The 23,491-nt window shown below is 35.2% G+C and overlaps 1 protein-coding gene across 2 annotated transcripts; it reads right to left on the bottom strand.

Moving 5' to 3' along the window:
• Nucleotides 1-21,868, bottom strand: LOC136851284 (fructose-1,6-bisphosphatase 1-like). 2 transcript variants are annotated; one of them, XM_067125270.1, is made up of 9 exons: nucleotides 21,341-21,868; nucleotides 11,632-11,810; nucleotides 10,890-11,034; nucleotides 10,392-10,498; nucleotides 8,361-8,505; nucleotides 7,950-8,078; nucleotides 7,427-7,540; nucleotides 6,706-6,788; nucleotides 1-308 (listed from the first exon to the last, which is right to left on the bottom strand). In XM_067125270.1, exons 2-9 carry the CDS (start codon nucleotides 11,802-11,804, stop codon nucleotides 293-295), a joined length of 912 nt encoding a protein of 303 aa, XP_066981371.1. In that variant the 5' UTR covers nucleotides 11,805-11,810; nucleotides 21,341-21,868; the 3' UTR covers nucleotides 1-292. The 2 variants fall into 2 exon arrangements, with proteins under 2 accessions (XP_066981371.1, XP_066981372.1); XM_067125271.1 differs by having other exon boundaries at nucleotides 62-315; nucleotides 6,711-6,788; nucleotides 21,341-21,479.
• Nucleotides 21,869-23,491: the final 1,623 nt, after the last annotated feature.

Below are 23,491 nucleotides of genomic sequence, written 5' to 3'. Positions count from 1 at the left end.
TACAGTAATGACATTTATTTTAGATTTAAGAGAGACAAGATATTCTCTTCATACACTTCAGTTATCAAATAAGAAAAGTCACCTTCCATTGTACAAAACACTTTCTGTTTTCGAACGTGAAGCGTTGCTTCTTGCTTTAAAGAAACTGCAGTTATGAACCTTCCTATAACAGTGTAGTACAGCGATGAAAATGTATAAAAGAGGCGTTCAAAGGTTGTGTTTCTTATACATATCAATAACTTCTTGCACTTCAGCAGGCGAACCCAAGATGATTGGAGTGCGTTGGTGGATCTCAGTTGGTTGAATATCTGTAAAGTACAAGGTACTTAGAGTTGGCTGAAATGATAAGTTATTCAAGGTCAAAATTTGGATGCTAATAAAAATTATAATAAAAATTGCGCCAAAGAGAGTATCTACCTGATGTACTTTTGGATAAAAATCAGGAACATCATTTTGTCCTGTCTATAAACCATAATTTTTACGGAAGCTTAACGAAGAAATCCACAAGAACTACTTACAAGGTTATGATTATATCTTCCACTCTCTATCCGTCTCTTCCCAGTCTACAGTTCCCTCCCTCTCACATAATCTTGCTATATAAAGCACAATGTACAGCGTATCCTTATATTTATTTTTCCCGTGTGCAGCTTCCACTGCCACCAACATCCAAAGGTTGTGGCAATAGTCTCTGAGTATTCCCAACCAATGCCAGCCTCTCTCACCACTGGTTTATAAAGTGCTTAGAATCAAAGTCCTCAGTCTGGACTTTAAGATAGTGTCAGGACGATAGTTTATGGGTATTCCCGCCTATAGTCCCAGCTTCTCTCTCCATTGGCCTGACCATAACATATGAAGAATAAAGATCCCTAGACCCGGTGAGCCTAATCATGGAGGTAACATGTACAGATTGCAAGTCCACCCCTCTCGTCTCTCTCCTTTTTAATCTTCAGGTTTGATGATGTGGGTATACAGGTAATGCCAATCACGGAGAAATAAAATCCATAACTCTTACAAGTATCTGAATTCAGAATTAAATGAGTGAGAGTTTTCGAGAGCCTGCTCTGTTCTTAAATCAAAAATACCAGTTATAGGAAAAATGAAACATAAGTGTAATTGAATTGAATATAGAATTTAGGCCAAAGGACAAGCACCGGGACCTATGAGGTCATTCAGCGCTGAAACGGAAAGTGGCAATAAAAAGGTTTGCAAGGTGTAACAGGAGGAAAACCGCGCAGTTACACTATGAATCAATTGTTAGGAGAGGGTGGAAAGTAAGATGGGAGAGAGAATATGAAAGGAGGCACAGTAATAGGAACGAAGGGGGTTGCAGCTGGGGGCAGAAGGCACACTGCAAAGAACCTTAAGTGCGCCACATGAGGTGCACTGATGGCACTAACCCCCTACGGGTGAAATATAAGTGCAGACTACAGTGTCGGTTGTTAGCGTCAATAACAAGAATATGAGTTATAACTGCATAACCCTACAGTTAAGATGGAGTGACTAAAATATTCATAAGGATCTGAAATATTTTAGACCTACGGAAGCAACGCTGATACCTCAAAGTACTGGCATATAGTTTTGAACAAATAATTGTTATTGCAGCTCCACAGCCAACGAGGATGTCGACTGTGCCTTATGATGAACTCCTCGCAAGACTACTTTCTCCTAATTATGTCAAAACATTAAGGCTTTTTTCCAGTAATATAAACAAAATTCTTATTCCACAAGGCATACCATATTTATTCCTTTATTAAAATTAATGATGGTGGCTAATGATGGTGGTTAGAGAAATTTGTAAGGAATACTGATGCACCACAATTTAAGATGAAGCATCCTGAATATTCTCCTGTTTCCTTTTCTATGCCACAGGACTGTATTTCTGGTTTCGTAGCGTTGCATATTGTTTCATGTGAAGTCATGAACATAATTATTATGTTCGAGACCGGTGAAATTATTCAAATGATACAGTATCAAGATATGTTGAATGTCAGATATATTACCACAACTCTGGAAGTGAAGTAGTACTTTACCGAGATGACGAATTTTCGTGATGCTCTACCAGGAAATATTGAACTGACGTAATACGTTACCAAAGAATGTTGAATTTACGTACTACATTATCAATAAATGTTGCAATGACGAGTAAAACTACTAGAAATGTTTACTTGGTGTGATAAAAGATCAAGGAATGTTGCACTTGCGAGATGCGTGACCCAGAACTGTTGGAAGCAGGTTACAAATCAGAGAATAGATTTAATTTAGTGGATTTTTTTTTCCAAGAAAAGTTGAACTGATTTGATACATTGCCCAGATATGCAGAACTGAATGCGGTATTGACGTGATACATGATAAAGCAGTGTTGATTCTGTGATATACCTTACCCAGAAATGTTGAATTTGCCCTATACATCACTAAGAAATGTTGAATTTGCCCCATACATCACTAGGATATATTGCATTTGACACATACATCTCAAAGCAATGTTGAATTTGCCCCATACACCACTAGGATATATTGCATTTGACACATACATCTCAAAGGAATGTTGAATTTGCCCCATACATCACTAGGATATATTGCATTTGACATATACATCTCAAAGGAATGTTGAATTTGCCCCATACATCACTAGGATATATTGCATTTGACACATACATCTCAAAGGAATGTTGAATTTGCCCCATACATCACTAGGAACCGTTGAATTTCACATAAATCTCTAAGAAATGTTGAATTTGCCCCATACATCACTAGGATATATTGCATTTAACATATACATCTCAAAGGAATGTTGAATTTGCCCCATACATCACTAGGATATATTGCATTTGACATATACATCTCAAAGGAATGTTGAATTTGCCCCATACATCACTAGGATATATTGCATTTAACATATACATCTCAAAGGAATGTTGAATTTGCCCCATACATCACTAGGAACCGTTGAATTTCACATAAATCTCTAAGAAATGTTGAATTTGCCCCATACATCACTAGGATATATTGCATTTAACACATACATCTCAAAGGAATGTTGAATTTGCCCCATACATCATTAATATTGCATTTGACATATACATCTCAAAGGAATGTTGAATTTGCCCCATATACCGTTGAATTTCACTAGGAAATATACATTGATATTTGCATTTAACACATACATCTCAAAGGAATGTTGAATTTGCCCCATACATCACTAGGAAATATTGAATTTCCTCCATACATCATCAAAGAAATGTTGAATTTGCCCCATACATCACTAGGATATATTGCATTTAACATATACATCTCAAAGGAATGTTGAATTTGCCCCATACATCACTAGGATAATTTGACATATACATCTCAAAGAAATGTTATACATCACTAGATATATTTATTTGACACTGACATCTCAAAGGAATGTTGAATTTGCCCCATACATCACTAGGATATATTGCATTTGACATATACATCTCAAAGAATGTTGAATTTGCCCCATACATCACTAAACCGTTGAATTTCATAAATCCTAAGAAATGTTGAATTTTACATCACTAGGATATATTGCATTTAACATATACATCAAAGGAATGTTGAATTTGCCCATACATCACTCGGATATATTGCATTTAAAATATAAATCTCAAAGGAATGTTGAATTTATACATCACTAGGATATATTGCATTTGACATATACATCTCAAAGGAATGTTGAATTTGCCCCATACATCACTGAGCTTGAATTTCACATAAATCTCTAAGAAATGTTGAATTTGCCCCATACATTCAAAGATATATTTTAAACGAAAGAACCATCTCAAAGGAATGTTGAATTTGCCCCATACTTGATATATTGCATTTGACATATACATCTCAAAGGAATGTTGAATTTGCCCCATACATCACTTATATTGCATTTATGACATATACATCTCAAAGGAATGTTGAATTTGCCCCATACATCACTAGGATATAGCCTATTTGACATATACATCTCAAAGGAATGTTGAATTTGCCCCATACATCACTAGGAACCGTTGAATTTCACATAAATCTCTAGAAAAATTTGCCCCATACATCACTAGGATATATTGCATTTAACACATACATCTCAAAGGAATGTTGAATTTGCCATACATCACTGTTTTTATTGCATTTTACATATACATCTCAAAGGAATGTTGAATTTGATACATCACTAGGCGTGAATTTCATAAATCTCTAAGAAATGTTGAATTAGCAGCATACAGCTAGGATATCTGCATTTAACAGAACATCTCAAAGGAATGTCCATTTGCCCCATACATCACTAGGATATTGCATTTCCATCTCAAAGGAATGTTGAATTGCGACATCACTAGGATATATTGCATTTAACATAGGCATCTCAAAGGAATGTTGAATTTGCCCCATACATCACTAGATATATTGCATTTGATACATCTCAAAGGAATGTTGAATTTGCCATACATCACTAGGATATATTGCATTTAACGTACATCTCAAAGGAATGTTGAATTTGCCCCATACATCACTAGGATATATTGCATTTGACATATACATCTCAAAGGAATGTTGAATTTGTATACATCACTAGGTCGTTGAATTTCATAAATCTCTAAGAAATGTTGAAGGAGGACATCACTAGGATATGTGCATTTGATATACATCTCAAAGAATGTTGAATTTGTCGGCATCACTAGGATATATTGCATTTAACATATACATCTCAAAGGAATGTTGAATTTGCCCCATACATCACTAGGATATATTGCATTTGTTACATCTCAAAGGAATGTTGAATTTGCCCCATGAGGATCACTAGGAACCGTTGAATTTCACATAAATCTCTAAGAAATGTTGATTTTGCCCCATACATCACTAGTTTATGATTTTTAACACATACATTCAATTGAATTTGACCATACATCACTATATATTGCATTTGTACATCTGGGAATTTTTTGCCCCATACATCACTAGGATATATTGCATTTGACATATACATCTCAAAGGAATGTTGAATTTGCCCCATACATCACTAGGAACCGTTGAATTTCACATTTTAAGAAATGTTATTTTACATCACTAGGATATATTCATCATTTGTAATGAATTTGTCTACATCACTAGATATATTGCATTTAACATATACATCTCAAAGGAATGTTGAATTTTATACATGAGGGATATATTGCATTTATTATAAATTCAAAAATGTTAAACCATACATCACTGAACCGTTGAATTTCACATAAATCTCTAAAAATGTTGAATTTGCCCCATACATCACTAGGATATATTGCATTTAACATATACATCTTTTTGAATGTTTGTTTGCTCATACATCACTCATATTGCATTTGACATATACATCTCAAAGGAATGTTGAATTTGCCCCATACATCATAGGAACTACTTGTTTCACATAAATCTCTAAGAAATGTTGAATTTGCCCCATACATCACTAGGATATATTGCATTTAACACATACATCTCAAAGGAATGTTGCGACCATACATCACTAGGGTTATTGCATTTAACATATACATCTCAAAGGAATGTTGAATTTGCCCCATACATCACTAGGAACCGTTGAATTTTCACATAAATCTAAAAGAAATGTTTTTTGCCCCATACATCACTAGGATATATTTTTTGACATATACATCTCAAAGGAATGTTGAATTTGGATACATCACTAGGATATATTGCATTTGACATATACATCTCAAAGGAATGTTGAATTTGCCTCCATACATTGTTTTTGCATTTGTTTTACATCTCAAAGGAATGTTGAATTTGACATCACTGATATATTGCATTTGACATATACATCTCAAAGGAATGTTGAATTTGCCCCATACATCAGCAACGAACCAGTTGAATTTCACATAAATCTCTAAGAAAGAACGACCGATACATCACTAGGATAGCATTGCATTTATCACATACATCTCAAAGCGAATGTTGAATTTGATACATCACTAGGATATATTGCAGACATATACATCTCAAAGGAATGTTGAGTTTGCCCCATACATCACTAGGACCGTTGAATTTCACATAAATCTCTAAGAAATGTTGAATTTGCTCATACATCACTAGGATATATTGCATTCGTCATACATGAATGTTGGATACATCAGTAGGTTTCATTTGATATACATCTCAAAGAATGTTGAATTTGCCCCATACATCACTAGGCTTGAATTTCATGGTCTCTAAGAAATGTTGAATTTGGACATCATCACTAGGATATATTGCATACATCTCAAAGGAATGTTGATTTGCCCCATACATGAACCGTTGAATTTCGGCATAAATCTCTCGGAGAAATGTTGAATTTCCTGATATATTGCATTTCCATACATCTCAAAGGAATGTTGAATTTGGGCTGTTTCACTCGACTATATTGCATTTTCATCTCAAAGGATGTTGAATTTGCCCCATACATCACTGAACCGTTGTTCACATAAATTCTAAGAAATTTTGAATTTGCCCCATACATCATTAAGAAACATTGAATTTGCCCTATACGTCACTAGGAAATGTTGAATTTGACACATACATCTCTAAGAAATTTAAATTTGTTCTAAGAAATGTTTTTCCTCCATACATCATTTAGGTTCGTTGAATTTATACGTCAAATGAAATGTTGGGTCTTCATGATAAATGGTTTTCACCAAGATATATTTGACCAGAACTCATCAGTCTTACCTAATTGGCATTTTGTTGAGCGCCTTTCCTCCAGCTTGTTCAACTACAAAGGACATCGGGTTGCACTCATAAAGCAATCGGAGCTGCGAAATGAAAAAATAAAGAAAAGCTCATTTATAGGTCCCTGAAGATTCTGAACTTTCGCTGCGTTACCCTAGCAGCAATGAGAGCTTACACCATAAAGAGATGACACACTTTAATTCAAAGACAGTTTAAACGAAGAACCACGTCTTCTCAATTCTCGTTACTTGATTTATTTGAGATTTTATTAGGAATGATTTAATCTTATGGGAAAATCCAAAAGGGTATTTTGTTTGGCAAAAAGCCTCGCAAGAGGGTCAAAGTAAACAGAATTTCGAAATTTTAGAAAACTGAGGAATGTTTACGTGAAAAACATTATTCTTCTTTGCATATAGAAATAGAAAGATAAGTAGATTAATAATAATATATATATATATTTTTTTTTTATTTATATATTATATATATTATATAATTATATACATATATATATACATATATATATATATATGTGTGTGTGTGTGTGTGTGTGTGTGTGTGTGTGATAGATAGGCTTGCAAGAGTGCTGTAAATATTACTTCCCTTTTCAGACAATACACTAGAACACACACAAAAAAACTCTACATATCTTAAGTGTTCAATTTATTCCTTTCATGATTATCTGACAATCATTCAGTGAATGAATATGATACATAACCCTTACCTTTCCCTTTGGAGCATCTGCTGTTGCCGGATACATAAAGATGCCTCCATATTTTATGGTTCTGTGAACGTCAGCTACCATAGATCCTATATACCTAGCCCCAGCCTTTTGTGCCTGAAGAAAGAGTGGTGTTGTATAGAAATGCAAAAACAAAATATACTTGAAGGTTAGCTTGTGAAGAACCGTGTGCAAAGCTTTATAATACAAGAGATTACCAAAGAAAATTAATATTCTGACGAAATGCCCAAGTATGATACGAAAATATTTACCAGATTAGTATTTAAAATATATTCACTAAAATCCAAGGCGGCAAAATTTTTCAGCAAATCCAAAGGTGAAATCTTGCAGCTGGAGCGATGAGCTCGATTATTTTTTCTCCTCATGAACCAGCAAATATTTTGATCTGAAACTTCTCTCCTTATCATTGTCATTTTAATACTGACATATTCATTGTAACTGATGGTACCAAGATACCACTGATTATTCGTAAACCGGCAAATTTCTCAACTCCTGGTAATCTTACCTTTTTGTTCTGGACATATTCGGCAATAGCTGGATCCCACAAATTGGCGTAGCCTTCGTTGAGACTGTAGATTTTACCTTTCTCTTTTATTCTCATGTTTGGATCTGTCAAAACAAACTCTCCGATACTCTGAAAAGGATGATGGAATGACTCTGTAATAAAAAATATTAAGCAAAGGCTTATTATGACTAAAAAACACTATAAGATATATCTGCTGTTTTCAGCGACTTAGGAAGAGACCTGGACCTTTCAATACTCCGTACTTTTTGAGTAGGTCGGTATGACAGGGGGTCAAAAGGGGTCATTCTACGTAAATCTGTGTCTTTTCATTCTGAATAAACATTTACCTATAGCATTTATGGAAAATATGTAAAAAAAAATAAATGGCATAAAGATGAAGTTTATACCTACTGGATCGAGCATGAATCCGTTGACGCCATTGCCGGTGGAGAACACCATCATGGTTGCAGAGCCGTACAAAGCATAACCTCCTGCGACCATCTGGTTTCCAGGCTGCAGAACATCGGCTTCGGTAGGGTCTCCTTCGGAAGTTTTCCTGGCGGAAGAATGACAGAGAGGGAGCGTGGCTCAGTTCCCAAGAAGGAAAGGGAATTACTTGCATGTGCATTGGCTGAATGAATGGTACCTCATTGCATATCAAAGGGACACCCTAGCAGAATAATACAGCAAGGTTTATTACGAATAAATTGGGATGTATTTCAAGTTGCGTTTCTCTCTAGCACCCTGGAAGACCGGGGGTTTTCTGTCAGTGTACAGATACGTACTGCATTACTCTGTCCAAGTGTTATTTCACCTCCTTTGAAGTGGAATGCTCAAAACCTCCAAGAGACCAAGGACTTCCAAAACAAGCTTGAATAACACTTTGTGAATGGCTCAGATTTTACGTAAATGATTTTATGTTCGCACGGATGGCAAGCACTCCATTTGAACAGTCAGAACCTCACATGAATAACTAAAACACACACGCGCGCGCGCGAGCGCGCAAGCGCCTACCAAAATCAGTTTAAAATTAAATCATTCGACGAGAAAAAACACATATATTTGCATTTTCCTTTAGCCATTTTTTATACGAGGCATGTTCAATAAGTAATAAGAAAATGTCAGGTGAGACACTAAATATGATTTGATAAAAATACTACTTCATGGTGAAGTACACATGCATATATTCTATAAAATGACAAACTGGCAACTTTCTATATTTGTAGGCCTGAGTGCAGCGGTGAACGTGGTGGAACTAGTCTGATCCGGTTTGCCGATCTGTGAACACTTGTCAAAATGCAGGGAAACATGGAGCAACGTTACGCCATCAAAGTTTGTGTTAAACTTAAGAAAACCAAACAAGAAGCTTATGGAGTGTTAAAGGAGGCCTATGGGGATGAACAGATGAGCCAAGCAAGTTTCCATCGGTGGTTTAACAGATTTTCTGACGGAAATGAACAGGTTGAGGATGAACCCAGATCTGGAGCACTCCCAGGGGCTCATTCACATTGAATGGGTTCCTCAGGGTCAAACCGTCAATAAGGAATATTACCTTACTGTTCTGAAAAGGTTCAGGGAGAAGATGAGGAAGAAGAGGCCTCAGCAGTGGAGGAGTGGTCAGTGGTGGTTCCACCAGGACAATGCCCCATGCCACAAGTCAACACTGGTGACCACCTGGATGGCCGACAGGGGAATGAAAGTGGTACAACACCCACCCCACAGCCCTGACCTAGCCCCCCTTGTGACTTCTCCCTGTTCCCACGCATGAAAGACAGCCTCAGGGGAACCATATTCCAGTCAACAGAGGAGCTGAAAGAGGCATCGGAAAGTTACCTGAAGGGACTACTGACAAAGGACTTTGAGGAGGTCTTCCAGGATTGGGAGAGATGCATGCACAAGTGTGTAGCTGCGAGAGGCAATTATTTTGAAGGAGACAAAGTTGTGTAAGCTTACGAAAATAGTGTTTCTCCTGACATTTTCTCATTACTTATCGAACATACCTCGTACATAATTGTATGGTCAATAAAATTCCGAAAAAGATCGAAACAAATAATCAATTACCAAATTTATTCCTGAATTTATATGAATGCTCTGAAACTCCATTTCAAGAAAAATCTTTTGCTAACTAATCGCTCTGAAAACGAGAGAATTTAGCACAGCTTTCGAAACCAAGCCGTTAATCCAATGTGAGACCAGTTTCGTAGGGGCTGAAAACGAACTTTTTATCCCATGAGAACATTAATTCACAAGATGGATGCCTGGCGTTGAAATAAATCTTCAACTTGAAAACCGGTTTTCAGGTTAGATATCTGAAACTGGAGTAACTCCTGTAACGTGCTTTGTACAAATGCTTTTCAGTCAACACGGCATTGACAGTGTCTTTAATATACTGGAAAAAGATTTGAACTTCGTACGATGAAAGACATGCTTAGTAATACCCACCTATAAATGCCGAAAATAGAGCCAATTGACACCAAGCAGTCTATGTTGGAAGAGCCATCCAGAGGATCGAAACACACTACGTATTTTCCATGACGTTCCTTGTCGACCTGGAAATAGTTTAGATATTTTGTTTACTGGGAAAAACAAAGGACAGAAGATATTTAAGGTTTTAACTTATTAATCTTTTCGTCCTAAGGCCAGGATGGGTTTGCACAGGAAATGCAAGATATCCTAAGAGTTTCAACTTCACGTCATCATAGATGGGGTCCAGGGTAACAGATCCCTGGTCAGTCAGGACGCTGCAACCTTGGTTAGGTCGAGTTAAGTCAGGTTAGAGTGGGCCAAGTTAGGATGTATATGACGAGGTATTCTTACCTGATTACCGGATTATCATTGTGTGGATGGCTTATCTACAAACTAACTACTGTCATTACTACTGTTAACGCTATGACTTCATTGAGCAAGGGATCCACTCCTCTCCTCCTCCAGCAATCTTACCTCAATGACTGTCTTGTTTTCCTCTGAAACCATAAGGCAGGTCGAGTACGAGGATGACAGCATGTTGATGAAGAGGTCATTCGACAGAACATCCAATTTCTTGACGTCTTCTCCTTGAACGTTGACACTACCTGCCATTCCATACCTGCGCCACAGAAAATCTTTATGTAGCATGTATCTTAAATTGTCAGAGAGAGAGAGAGAGAGAGAGAGAGAGAGAGAGAGAGAGAGAGAGAGAGAGATTCTTAGCTACTGAAAAGCAAGCGCAATCGTTTTTTGGCAACTGATAACTTTAAAGTTAGACGCCCTGAGTATATTAAAGTTGATATTTCCCCTTCCCCTGAAACAAGAAAGCTAAAAGGAAGTTTGAAGAATTTATGATGAGTGAACCAACTTTGGATAACTGTCGTCTTATTTATCGACTTTAAACAGGGATTTAAGGGATTAACAAAATTATAAAGGTAAGTTTGATTGGTTGATTTGCACTAAACCGACCTTACGGTAGTGCGGGCCCTTGCCTCAAGGGAACGGAGAACCTCAAAACTCCACAAACCAACAGACTAAATATAATAGCACCCTCAACCAACAATCGTCTTTTTTGCGCTAGTTAACTTTAACCGTTTATAAATGGCTTTTGATTTTATGATACTGATTAGTTGAAATATTTCATTTTTGTCACTCGAGGGAGCTGTTGTATGGACGTAAGATGACGGACAAGTAACGAAGGGAAGAAACGACTCACAAAGAAGCTATGCCGGCTTTTCTGACAGCGTTCGATATGCTCTTGACGGCTGTCTGGATGCCCATCATGAGCATCGTCAGCTCTCCGGTTGCGTGGGGATGCTTCCGCTGCTCGTTCAGGATGAACCTCGTCAGCGTCATGCAGTTGGTGTCGATGGAGGTCTGGGTGGTCATCCTGATCTGCAAATGAAGGCAACGAGGTTGATTTTGAGGCTTCATGTTTACTGGAGATAGCTTCATTGTTATGTGTACATTTTTTTGTGCGATACGTTTTCCTTACATACACACACATACTGTATATATATATATATATATATATATATATATATATATATATATATATATATATATATATATATATATATATATATTAATCTTTGACGAACTACGTGCTGGCCTGTGAAAGGCATATCCAGTGCAGGTGCATTTATGTTGACGGGTGGAGGTTTCCACAGTTAGATACAGTGGGTATCTGACACGTTCATTTGTGCCTTCTGATCGTGTTACAGATTGATGGAAGAGTTGTGTTCTTTCGAACATTGAACCGGTGTTGACACGCTTCCAGGGAGGGGTTATTAAGTGTGTGCGTGCATGTGTGCACTCTCTAGTGGTATATTATGAGAGGAACATACAATGGCTAAGGACTTGGATTTGCGGGTGGGTGTGATTCGCTCTTTGAACAGTGTTAGTGAATAAGAACAGCCACTGTGAGAAGCGTTTGTTTATGGCCATAGGAAGTGAGTAAGATAACTCATTAACACTTAGATCTTTTCCAGACATTATGTGGAATACCCATTTTTGTGGAACTCCTCTGTTTCTCCATTATGCATTTTCTCGTTGTGTTCTCCATTGTGCATTTTTCTGTTTTAAGTGTCTTTTCTTGAAACACCATTTCAGGTTTTAATATATGATATGTTTCTTTTAACAGGAATTCTGGGTTCGTCCTGTGAGGACGAATATTTTGGAAGTGGTGTTCTTTAAACATACTCTGTGACATTTATTTTGGTTTAGAATAATTATGACCTGTTTATTTTGTTTGATGACCAGGGTGTTAGTCACTAGTATTGGTTGGTCTAGAGTCATTAATTCGATTGATTGTAAATCTGAATTTCCTCTAGTTATGATTTCCATTTTTATGGGGTGTGTCACTCCATTTCATGACCGTAGCTTTTGCTGAAATACTTTTGTTAAGTTTGCAAATGAAGTCTAGTTCTGTATCTCGGTGTTTAATTCCAGTAGGCCTTTGTTTGAGGATAGATTTAGTAAGAGGAGTTGACGAGAGAGAAGGAATTTGTTGACCCAGTGGTGGTCATTGCTACCAGAGAATCTTAGGGATGATATGATGCTGTTCTTAAAACACAGTCAGTAAGAGATTATGACTTAAATTGACCTTGGGTAGGGTCATAACATATGTGTATGTATATATATATATATATATATATATATATATATATATATATATATATATATATATATATATATATATATATATATATATATATATATATATATATATATATATGTGTGTGTGTGTGTGTGTGTGTGTGTGTTATGCCCTCGAATAAAGTCAGATAGGTCATAATCTCTTTCTACATCTCTTTTAAGAACAGTGTCATATCATCTTACATCCCTAAGATCCTTGGTAGCAATGGCCAGCACTGGGTCAGCACATTCTATCTCTCTCGTCGACTCCTCCCCTGTATCTATCCTCAGACAAAGGCCTACTGGAATAAAAATGCAGAGATACAAAACAAGACTTTACTTGCAAATTTAACGAAAGTATTTCAGCAAAAGCTATGTGGTCATGAAATGGAGTGTCTCACACCCCATAGAAATGGAAATCATAACTAGAGGAAACTCAGACTCACAATCAATCAAATTCATGATTCTAGACCATCCAATACTTGTGACTAGCACCCTGGTCATCAAACAAAATAAACAGGTCCTAATAATTCTAGACCAAAATAAATGTCATATAGTATGCTAAACAACACCACTTTCAAAATATTCGTCCTCCCAGGACACAACTAGAATTCCTGTTAAAAGAAACATAGCATATATTATAACCTGAAATGGTGCATAAAGAAAAGACATTTAAAACAGAGAAAATGCATAATGGAGAACAAAACTGAAAAATGCATAATGGAGAACAGAGGAGTTTCACTGCAGTGCAAACTGGGTATTCCACATAATGTCTGAAAAGATGTAAGTGTTAATGAGTTACCTTACTCACATTCTATGGCCATAAAAACCATTCCTAGCTGTGGCTGTTACTATACACTAACACAGCTCAAAGAGCGAATCACACCAGCTGCAAATCGAAGTGAATAGCGACTGTATGGTTCCTCTCATAATATACCATTAGAGAGTGCACATATGCATGCACTCACTTAATAACCCTTCCCCGGAAGCATGACCACACCGTCAGGTTCACAACGCTTCCATCAATCTGTCACATTGTCTCCATGCATTTTGGCCATGAACAGAAGCACAAATGAACACGTCAGATACCCGCTGTATCTAACTGCAGAAATCACCACCGTCAACATAAATGCCACCTGCACCGGATATACTTTTTCACAGGCCAGCTAGGCCGGTCAATAGAGGGTCGAACCCGAAACTAATTACTATAAAGCTGGAACCAATTTTAAAGTGTTCTTTCAAATGTACATATTTCCAGAAAAAACCCCACCGGCCAACTCCTTGAGCGTTTTACAAAATTTGATCCTGAAATTAACATCTTTATACGTAAAAAGCTGCTCGAAATGCAAAGATTTGGATTGAATGGTAACTTCAGCATTGTTTATTTTTTAGATATAACTAAGTTCATTTTCAATTAAAGGACTTTTTTAGACCAACAGATTAAAAATTCCATTGGATTTTGCAATTTATGGGTCTATTTTTCTTGTAGGGGGCCCAAAAAATATAATATAATATAACATAAATATCTTATTTTTTAAGGGATTAGATGGTCTTTTGCGTTGTGATAATATAGAGTTAATCTTATATTACCCTGTGTAATGATATCTTATTGACACTGCAAAGGCCTTGGGTAATCATATATTAAACCATGGAATGACAATGTCGAATTTTAAAATGTCTCTTAAGAGGACAGCAATTTCCATCTTGAAGCTTTGGGTGTTATTCAGCATATATATATATATATAAATTTATAATATATATATATATATATGTATGTATATATATATATATATATATATATATATATATATATATATATATATAATGTATGTATATATATATATATATATATACTTCCCAGAATTATGAGATGGAGTTGTTTGCCTAAAATATGACTAACCAATATAAATTCAGTAAACCAACTTTTGTTTAGAGTATCATAGAGATTTTTTTTTTTTACATTTTCCATACAAATGTTATGGATACCTTTTTCCAGATATGATGCCGTGCATAATTTGTAAGAAGTCATTTGTTCCTATTGTTTAAGTAAAAGAAAAAGGACTACTTAGTCTTATATATAGCCAATAGAGAAATGAGGAGACAATCTACCAGCAACTGCTCACCAGTAAAAATGAAGGGCTTGATGTTTTGGTTCACGAACATTGTAGGAAATGGTTCAACAATAAACGTAGAATCTCAACAGAATCAGAAAAGTCTCAAAGAAGAAAGACAAGTTTGTTTGACTGGAAAATTAATTGTTTTTTTATGTAATTCAACCTGCAAGATAGATAAAAAGAATCCCTCGAGACGGGATTGGCATCGTGCTTCGACAATTCAAACTCGCGAGAAAATCTTGGAAGCTTGCAAATTTAGACTTGAAACTGACGAGCATGATGGCCAGAGCACTTGATTGCATTGATTTTATTGCTGCAGAAGCTCGATATCATAGAAATTGTCAGCTTCGATTTGAAACGATTCAAAATCTCTTACCTGATAAGCAAAAATGTTTAAGAGGTCGGCGAAGTAATGAAGGAATGAAGAACAGTTTTAACAAGGCTTGTGAATGGTTAGAAGTTGACACTTCCATCCACTCAATACCAGAGATCAGAGAAAAGGTTATAGAATTTTCAGATAATGATGAAGCATATGATTCTAGGCATCTAAAAAAACTATTGAATGACCATTATGGTGGCCACACATCCTTTTCTGAACAACCTGGAAGAGAAACACTAATATATTTCCTTGATATGGCCAGCTTCATTATAAATAAGAAATTCCGAGAGAAAAGATGACATACAAGAGGAAAGTAGAAGGATCATGGAAGCTGATGCAAACGTAATCAGAGCAGAAATTCAGGAAAAACAGTATGACTCATCATTATATCCAACTACAGAAGAAATAACAAGTCCATGGATTCCTGATAGCCTTAGAATTTTATGGCTGGCTTTACCAAGTCCACACTTAAGCAAGAATGTATAGGACAATGTATTGTCCAGTTATCTTCTCCTATGATAATACCACCTATCTTATTTGCCTGGGTGTTGAGGTAGATCACATTTATGGATCAAAGTGGCTCAATGATGAATTGTTCAAGTTAGGATTTTCTGTTTCCTATTGTGAAGTCACTCGTTTCAAGCAAGCTTCTCTTACCTCACAATCGTTGAATGATATCATCAAGCAAACATCGACAGAAAGAGCTTCACACAATTCATCGCAGACAACGTTGAAAACATTTCTGACATTTAACATATTTTTTGTTTCATAACTGAAGACTTGCAGATTATTTTTTTATCATGCATTCTTGTGTCTTTTGTGTGTGAGCTCAATAGGAAAATGCCTACTTCAGAATTAGCATAAGTGAAAACCATATTTGATGAATTCTTAACAACAAAATAAGTGTTCCAAAGCAATGAAGTACTAAAAGATACGTCTCCCGTTTATTAACCCTGAGATGGAAAACTATTGGCAATAATTTTATGCAATAATGCTTTTCCATAGTTTTGTTGGTGTAACAAAGGTATGCCCATCTATTAATGAAATCCATTATCCTTTATAATTAGGATTTTAACAGGTTACATTCACACTGTATCTCATATGAATTCAGTTTAACGGGGGTGACTTTAGGAGCACATTGTGAAAAATGCTCAAGGACTTAGCTGGTGGGGTTCTTTTCTGATAAAATATAAGTCTTAAAGAATACTTTAAAACCATTTCCAGCTTTATAGTATTTATTTTCGGGTTGGCCCCTTTTTAAGCCTGAATTGACCGGCCTAAGCACATAGTTTGCTAAAAGTCTTAATATCTATCTATCTACCTATCTATCTATATATACATACACACACACACGCACACACACACACACACACACACGCACACGCACACACACATATATATATATATATATATATATATATATATATATATATATATATATATATATATATATATATATATATATATATATATATATATATACTAGCTGACCAGCCCGGCACTTCCTGAAAAACTCTGAATGACATTCAATAAACTCTCTCTCTCTCTCTCTCTCTCTCTCTCTCTCTCTCTCTCTCTCTCTCTCTCTCTCTCTCTCTCTCTCTCTCCCCAAACACCCGCTCTTCTCTCTCTTCTCCTCTCACTCTCTTTCTCACTCTCCCGACGCACCCATTCACTATTATAGAATTCAACAACTTAAGGCCATGCATTCACGATCAAGTTTACCCGTCATTTCTTCTGTCAGTTCATCGAAACTGCCGTTAAAACTTACAAGAGTTTGTGTGCGGAGCCAGTCCACTCACCAGAACGGATGAAATGATGGTATTTTACCTAGATATCTTCCAACTGACTGACAGGTTAGTGCCAATTTCGTGACAATTTGCCGCTGTATTACATCTGGGAAGCATCTCAGATGCCCTCATCAGAATATTAATAAATTATGTATAGTCTTATTCATTTCAGTGTTAGTCCCTTCAACGCTATTTGTAGGCCGTTATAAGTCCAAACCACGCAATAAAAATCTAAAACGATATTTCCATGTAATACACATAATTTGGTATAGGCCTAGGCCAATGATGTCTTTTTATGATATGTGTTACTATAATCAAAGTAAAGTTCAGTCCAATTCATAAAAAACTGAACCAATCCCTCACCTCAGTTCTAATTTAAACTCATCCATTAATATTGTATGAGAATAGATGTCTTTTTTAAATAAGAAATATTTAGTCTATACTCTGTTACGCCTTTTTACTTCTTTCCCATTATTAAGCTGCCAGAGTTTGCCTTCCACCCCCTCATCATATTAAGAAAAAAGTGGCAAAACACTTTGCTATACGGCTAACTTCAACTCGTGATACATATTTTTTATATTGGTTTTAGGTAGGTTTTTAACATAACATAATAAATTGCAACTCATTATCTTTACAATGACATCAAATTCCTTAATGTAGAATTGTGTATAAAGTTACACGTATGGCATCTATAAACTTGGTAAATTCATAAAATAATGTAATCATGAATCAAACAAAATCTTTCCCTTCTTGGAGGAATGTTAGGCAATCAGTTATTTATTGTTTTGAATAAATATGCATTGATAAAAGATAAAAATGAATATATATCATTCTAATATATAAGCATAAACAATAATTTTATTTTCCTAAATGATAGAAATACTATTCCTTACTATGTATGATTAGATCAGCATAAGGTATGAATTGACTTGTTGTGTAAGCTGTGAGCACTTCAAGTTACTCGAAGTTTAGCAGTTGCCATTTCTCAATTTAATCCCTATTTGCATCTAATACATTTACCCTCCGAGTGCCTTTCGGAAAAGATTTCCAAATGTAATGATCTACATTCCTGTAAAGTTTTAATCTAGAATTTTCAGTCATTATCTTCCGAGTAATCAGTGCCAAGCAACGTGAAAAGAAACTTATCTTCCGTATGCATTGAAGTTTTTCACTAATTCACACGATAATTAATTCCAACCGTCAACTGCTTCTACATTTTTGCATCGTAAATTGTTGTTGTTCTCTCTAGGTAATAATTCAGTAATAGACCTCATAAACAGAGATAAATTTCGGTCCAAAGTGTTTGAGTGACGCCCTGTGAGAGAGAGAGAGAGAGAGTGAGTGAGTTTGGAATAGGCTTCTACTGGCTGAAAGCGCATTTTAGCCACTACTGCGCATGTGCAGACTCAGCTCCGCTTACTACGGAAAGAAATTACCTATTTAGGTTTTAATGTAGATTTTATCGAGGTAATAAACAATTATGTTAATTATATTATCATAAATTATGATCAAAATTCAAGTAAATTCTAATCAAAAATTGATGTTCTATGGGATTTATCGTTGCAGGTTAATCATACTTCTGGCAGTGCCAGAAGAAAAGGTGAAGTGTCAGGCGAAAAATGAGAATAAACCCAGAAAACTGAAGGAAAGGTGATGTAAAAACGAAAATTTCATTTGTTTTGTCTTTGTTTGTATGTCTCTCACTTGGTAGGGGTTTGATTTTGAGTGATAAACCTTTCTGGGCTGACACAGAGTCCATGTGCAAAATTTTGTCTGGGTCTGTCAAGCGGTTCAGGTTTCTATAGTGGACAAACAAATATACAAACATTCACTTTATATATATATATATATATATATATATATATATATATATATATATATATATATATATATACATGTATATACATATACATACATATATATACATATTAATACATATATACAGTATATACATATATACATATTATATGTACACATATATACGTATGTATATATATGCGTAATTGTAATGTCTGGTGGTCAGGTTGGCAACGTGACCCCATTGTGATTATGGGACCCAGGTTCATTTCCCGCTACCGGACATCATATCATCTTCATATTTCTTGCACTTGGATCTTAAGTCTTTGTAGTGACAAGCGTATGCAAAAAAGCGTGAAGAATTCAAGAAGTTAAGAGGGCATTGTGGCTATTACAATTACATATGTATCTGGTAAAAAAGTGACCAGTAGTTTCTACATACGTAGATACATATGTATATACACATATACATATGTATATACATATATATACATATATATACATATACATATACATATATATATATATATATATATATATATATATATATATATATATATATATATATATATATATATATATATACATAGAATCTACTGGTCACTTTTAACCAGATACGTATGTAATTATAACAGCCACAATGCCCTCTCAACTCCTCGAGTTCTTCACACTTTTCGGATAGGTTATCACTACAAAGACTTATATTCAAATGATGTCCAGTTGCGGGACTCGAACCTGCCAGCAACGTGACCTCGTTCTGATTACTCAGGATGTGGGTTCGACTTCAGAATTACTTCATATTTCTTGCATTTGGAACTAAGGCTTTGTGGTGACAAACGTATCCAAAAAGTGTGAAGAATTCGAGAAGTTAAGAGGACATTGCAGCTATTACAACTACACACACACACAAAATATATATATATATATATATATATATATATATATATATATATATATATATATATATATATATATATATATATATATATATATATGTGTGTGTGTGTGTGTGTGTGAGTAAAACCAAAATATGATTTTACAAAACGCGCGAGCGCACGAGAATTCCTTTAAGACAGAATAAATCGTTGTTTTATACCATATTAGACAGACTCCATATGGTAAAATTTTCGAGAACTGCTGTACATCTTCAGTGAATATACCAAGATTCGAAAACCAGATTTTTTATCTGAAATTCTTATTTAAGATTCTGAGAAACCAAAAAGGAAAATAGGAAATTTTTGAGAGCATCCGAAACGGGTAATAATGGGGAACGATTTATGTTAACTATGTAAAACGGCACAGCAGACAAGAAAATTGAAAAGAATTAACTGGATATGAATTTGGTGTAACTTGATAAACAAGGAGCGCTTTTTACTTGCAATTTGGGATGTTTTTCACTAAGGATCCCAGCTGTCCATTTTAGTTCACAATTATTACGCTATATATATATGAGAATGTAGGGAAAAGACCGTGTCCTGAGGATTTCACATCTTGATATCCTTTCTGTTTTAGAAGTTGATTGTAACAAGTGGCGTCATAACAGAGTGGGCGTCGACATCGAAATGAATGAATCCCCGAGTCCCATGGCCAAAAGTTCAATAGGTAGCAAGTTATTCCTGAACAACTCCACCACAATTTAACAGACAATTTGTATCTTGGAGGGTTGAAAATTAACTGACTGGGTTAAGTTACTCTGTATTTTTGTATTGGTAAGTTTGCGCTACTTCATTCTGAATATAAATTTTGTTGATTCACTAAAAGACTGAATCTCGTTGGCTGAAGATTCATTCATGCCCTTGAGCAGACTGAAAGTTATGTAATGGAAATATAATCAACCAGATTCTCATCTTACACACTCCATTCATAAGCTCAACCTCACTTTCCGTATCTGGGAATAAAAATACTCTTACTGTTAAAAGAATGACGATAACAAGAGAGGAAGTTAGTGAGGACATGTAAATAAATCAGATTTTGATATGACACTTCATTTTAACGCTTCATAAATTAGACGTCAATTCACTTGAAATACGTGATTTTACTCTAAACTATTTTCTAACATCTTGGTCTTATTTGAATTTAACGATGTTATTCAACCACAAGCGGCTTGTTCCTATAAGCTTCTTTGACCTCTAGCGCTCCCTGTTTGACTTTGAGTACCCGTGGGACAATTCAAAGTGCAAATGGCGAGATAGTATACTTCATACTTACTTTGTGCAGTATTTCAGTTCGATGCAAGTGTTGTCGCTGTTGGTAGTTATCGTCAATGTTACAAATAACGAACGATTACTGTTATTACCACTTTTCAGGTCTTTTCGCTTGCCAAGTTCAACACAGACTGAACGCTGAGCGCCCAACTGTTCGGTACTCTCTTCACAAAGTGCGGGCTTTGGTGGCTGCGTTCACTTCCAAAAGAACAATTATTCTCTCTTCCGCATTATTTCACCCACCAAGCAAAAATGTCAGCTGTTCTTTTGAAATTCGGTGTTGAAATGTTTGTTTTTCTTTTGATTAACTGGTGAGTAAAAGACTCATCCGATGTGTATTTGATTCGAGATGCTAACAACAGGCAAAAGTTGAAACTGTGAATGTCATCATCCGGATGCTTCAGAGAACACCCCTAACTCCTCGGTAACAGTGCGGGCGTGAGCTGGGTTGGTGCCAAGCGTCACGTGGCATTAGTGCCAAGGGAATGATTACACCACCCCGACACTCAGTGGATGCTTGCCAGAGTCTGTCTCAATTGGTTTTAAAGCCCTGTAAGGAAAGTGTTGTTAACTAGACATTCAAGCTGGTCTAACAGTGAGCTAAGAATGTAAGAGAGGAAGAAAAACGACTAATCCATCCTGTCATCCCATGTACGACAAACTATCACTGACCATAGTTTGCTGGCCACCAAATGACAGGTAAAGCAAGAAACTACACTATTACTGTGTTGTGGGTGAACAGGGACAAGATTTTCTTACTACTCCTGTTGCTACGTTAACCATCAGTGATAAATGCTTTACCAGCCAGAAAAATAAGTGTTGGGTATTAGGCATATTGATAACCAATATTTATAATGAAATGGTAGATGAAAACTGGGATGCTTCAGTCAATAAAGTTAAGGTAAAAATAAATATGCTTTCGACTCGATACTTGTCTCTATATCAAAAGGCTATTCTTGTAAATTCTCTTATTTTAAGTAAAGTCTGGTACATGTGTCATGTATTTCCATCAGGGAAAGAAAATAAAAAATTATAGAACAATCTATTTTCCGGTATTTGTGGTGTGGAACTTATCAACCAATTAAGAGGATTCCTTGTATCTGCCAAAAACAGAGGTGGTATTGGGGTTATTAATGTGTTTTATAAAGCAGCAGCTATTTTAACAAGTACGTTCTTGAATATTATGTTATATGTGATAGTTATGGACGAGTTAGCCTTATATTACACGTGTATTAGAATAAATTTGTTGTGGGCTGTAGAGGATTGCCCTAATAATGTGTCTTATGTTGCTACTCCCTATTATAATATAATTATTGGTAATGTAAGGAAATTATTGAGAATGCCTAAATTTCCACATGTCAAAAGTAAGAATATTTATCAGTATTTGATGCCAACCCATAAGCCCATTGTAATTGAGAGGTACCCTTTGCATAATTGGGGTAATATATGGAGTAACCTTTCGTGCAAATTTGTTGACTCCTATCAAAGAAGTATTATGTATAGATTTTTGTATGAATCCTTGGCTACTAAGGAAAGACTAAAGATATTGAATATTGCTGATAATAATTTCTGCAATAAATGTACGGAAAATTAAAATCATCTACATGTTGTTTATTTTTCTAAATATGTTTAAAAAATTTGGAAGTGGTTCCAGAATTTGATTGAAGAGGTATGTGATATAAAAGTTCAGTATCCAATAAAAGTATTGATGTTGGATTTCGATTATAAAGAAAAGAAGAAAAATACATTAAGTATACTTATTATTGAGTATGTAAATTGTATGTGGTATAGTAGAAAAGAGGTGTTACCAAGTCAAATCATTTCAATATTAAAATGTAAAATAAAGTACACAAAATGGGTATTATCAAATGCATATGAACTTGAAAAACATTTCACAAGTAAATACGTGAATAATATTTGAATTCATGAAATTAATGCACTTCAATTCCAAATTTTTCTTATTTAGGTTATGTTGAATTTTTATGAAAATTTGTGCATATTAAATTAATGTTATTTGTAATAATATTTGAAATTATGAAATATACTCCATTTCAAATATCTTTCTTATTATGTTATATTGTTGATATAATTGTTATGTAAAACTTTGTATAAAATTAATTGATATTTGTAATGAAATTTTAATAAAAAAAAAAAA

This window comes from Macrobrachium rosenbergii, chromosome 23 (assembly GCF_040412425.1).
Source record: "Macrobrachium rosenbergii isolate ZJJX-2024 chromosome 23, ASM4041242v1, whole genome shotgun sequence".
Lineage (NCBI taxonomy): Eukaryota > Metazoa > Arthropoda > Malacostraca > Decapoda > Palaemonidae > Macrobrachium > Macrobrachium rosenbergii.
This window is presented reverse-complemented; position numbering and strand designations above follow the sequence as displayed.

Coding starts and splice junctions, on each gene's coding strand:
- LOC136851284 (XM_067125271.1), bottom strand. CDS start 11,804: ATGACCACCCAGACCTCCATCGACACCAACTGCATGACGCTGACGAGG. Junction 10,499..10,889: donor AAAACAAGACAGTCATTGAG/GTAAGATTGCTG, acceptor AACTATTTCCAG/GTCGACAAGGAACGTCATGG. Junction 7,541..7,949: donor AATATGTCCAGAACAAAAAG/GTAAGATTACCA, acceptor CTCTTTCTTCAG/GCACAAAAGGCTGGGGCTAG.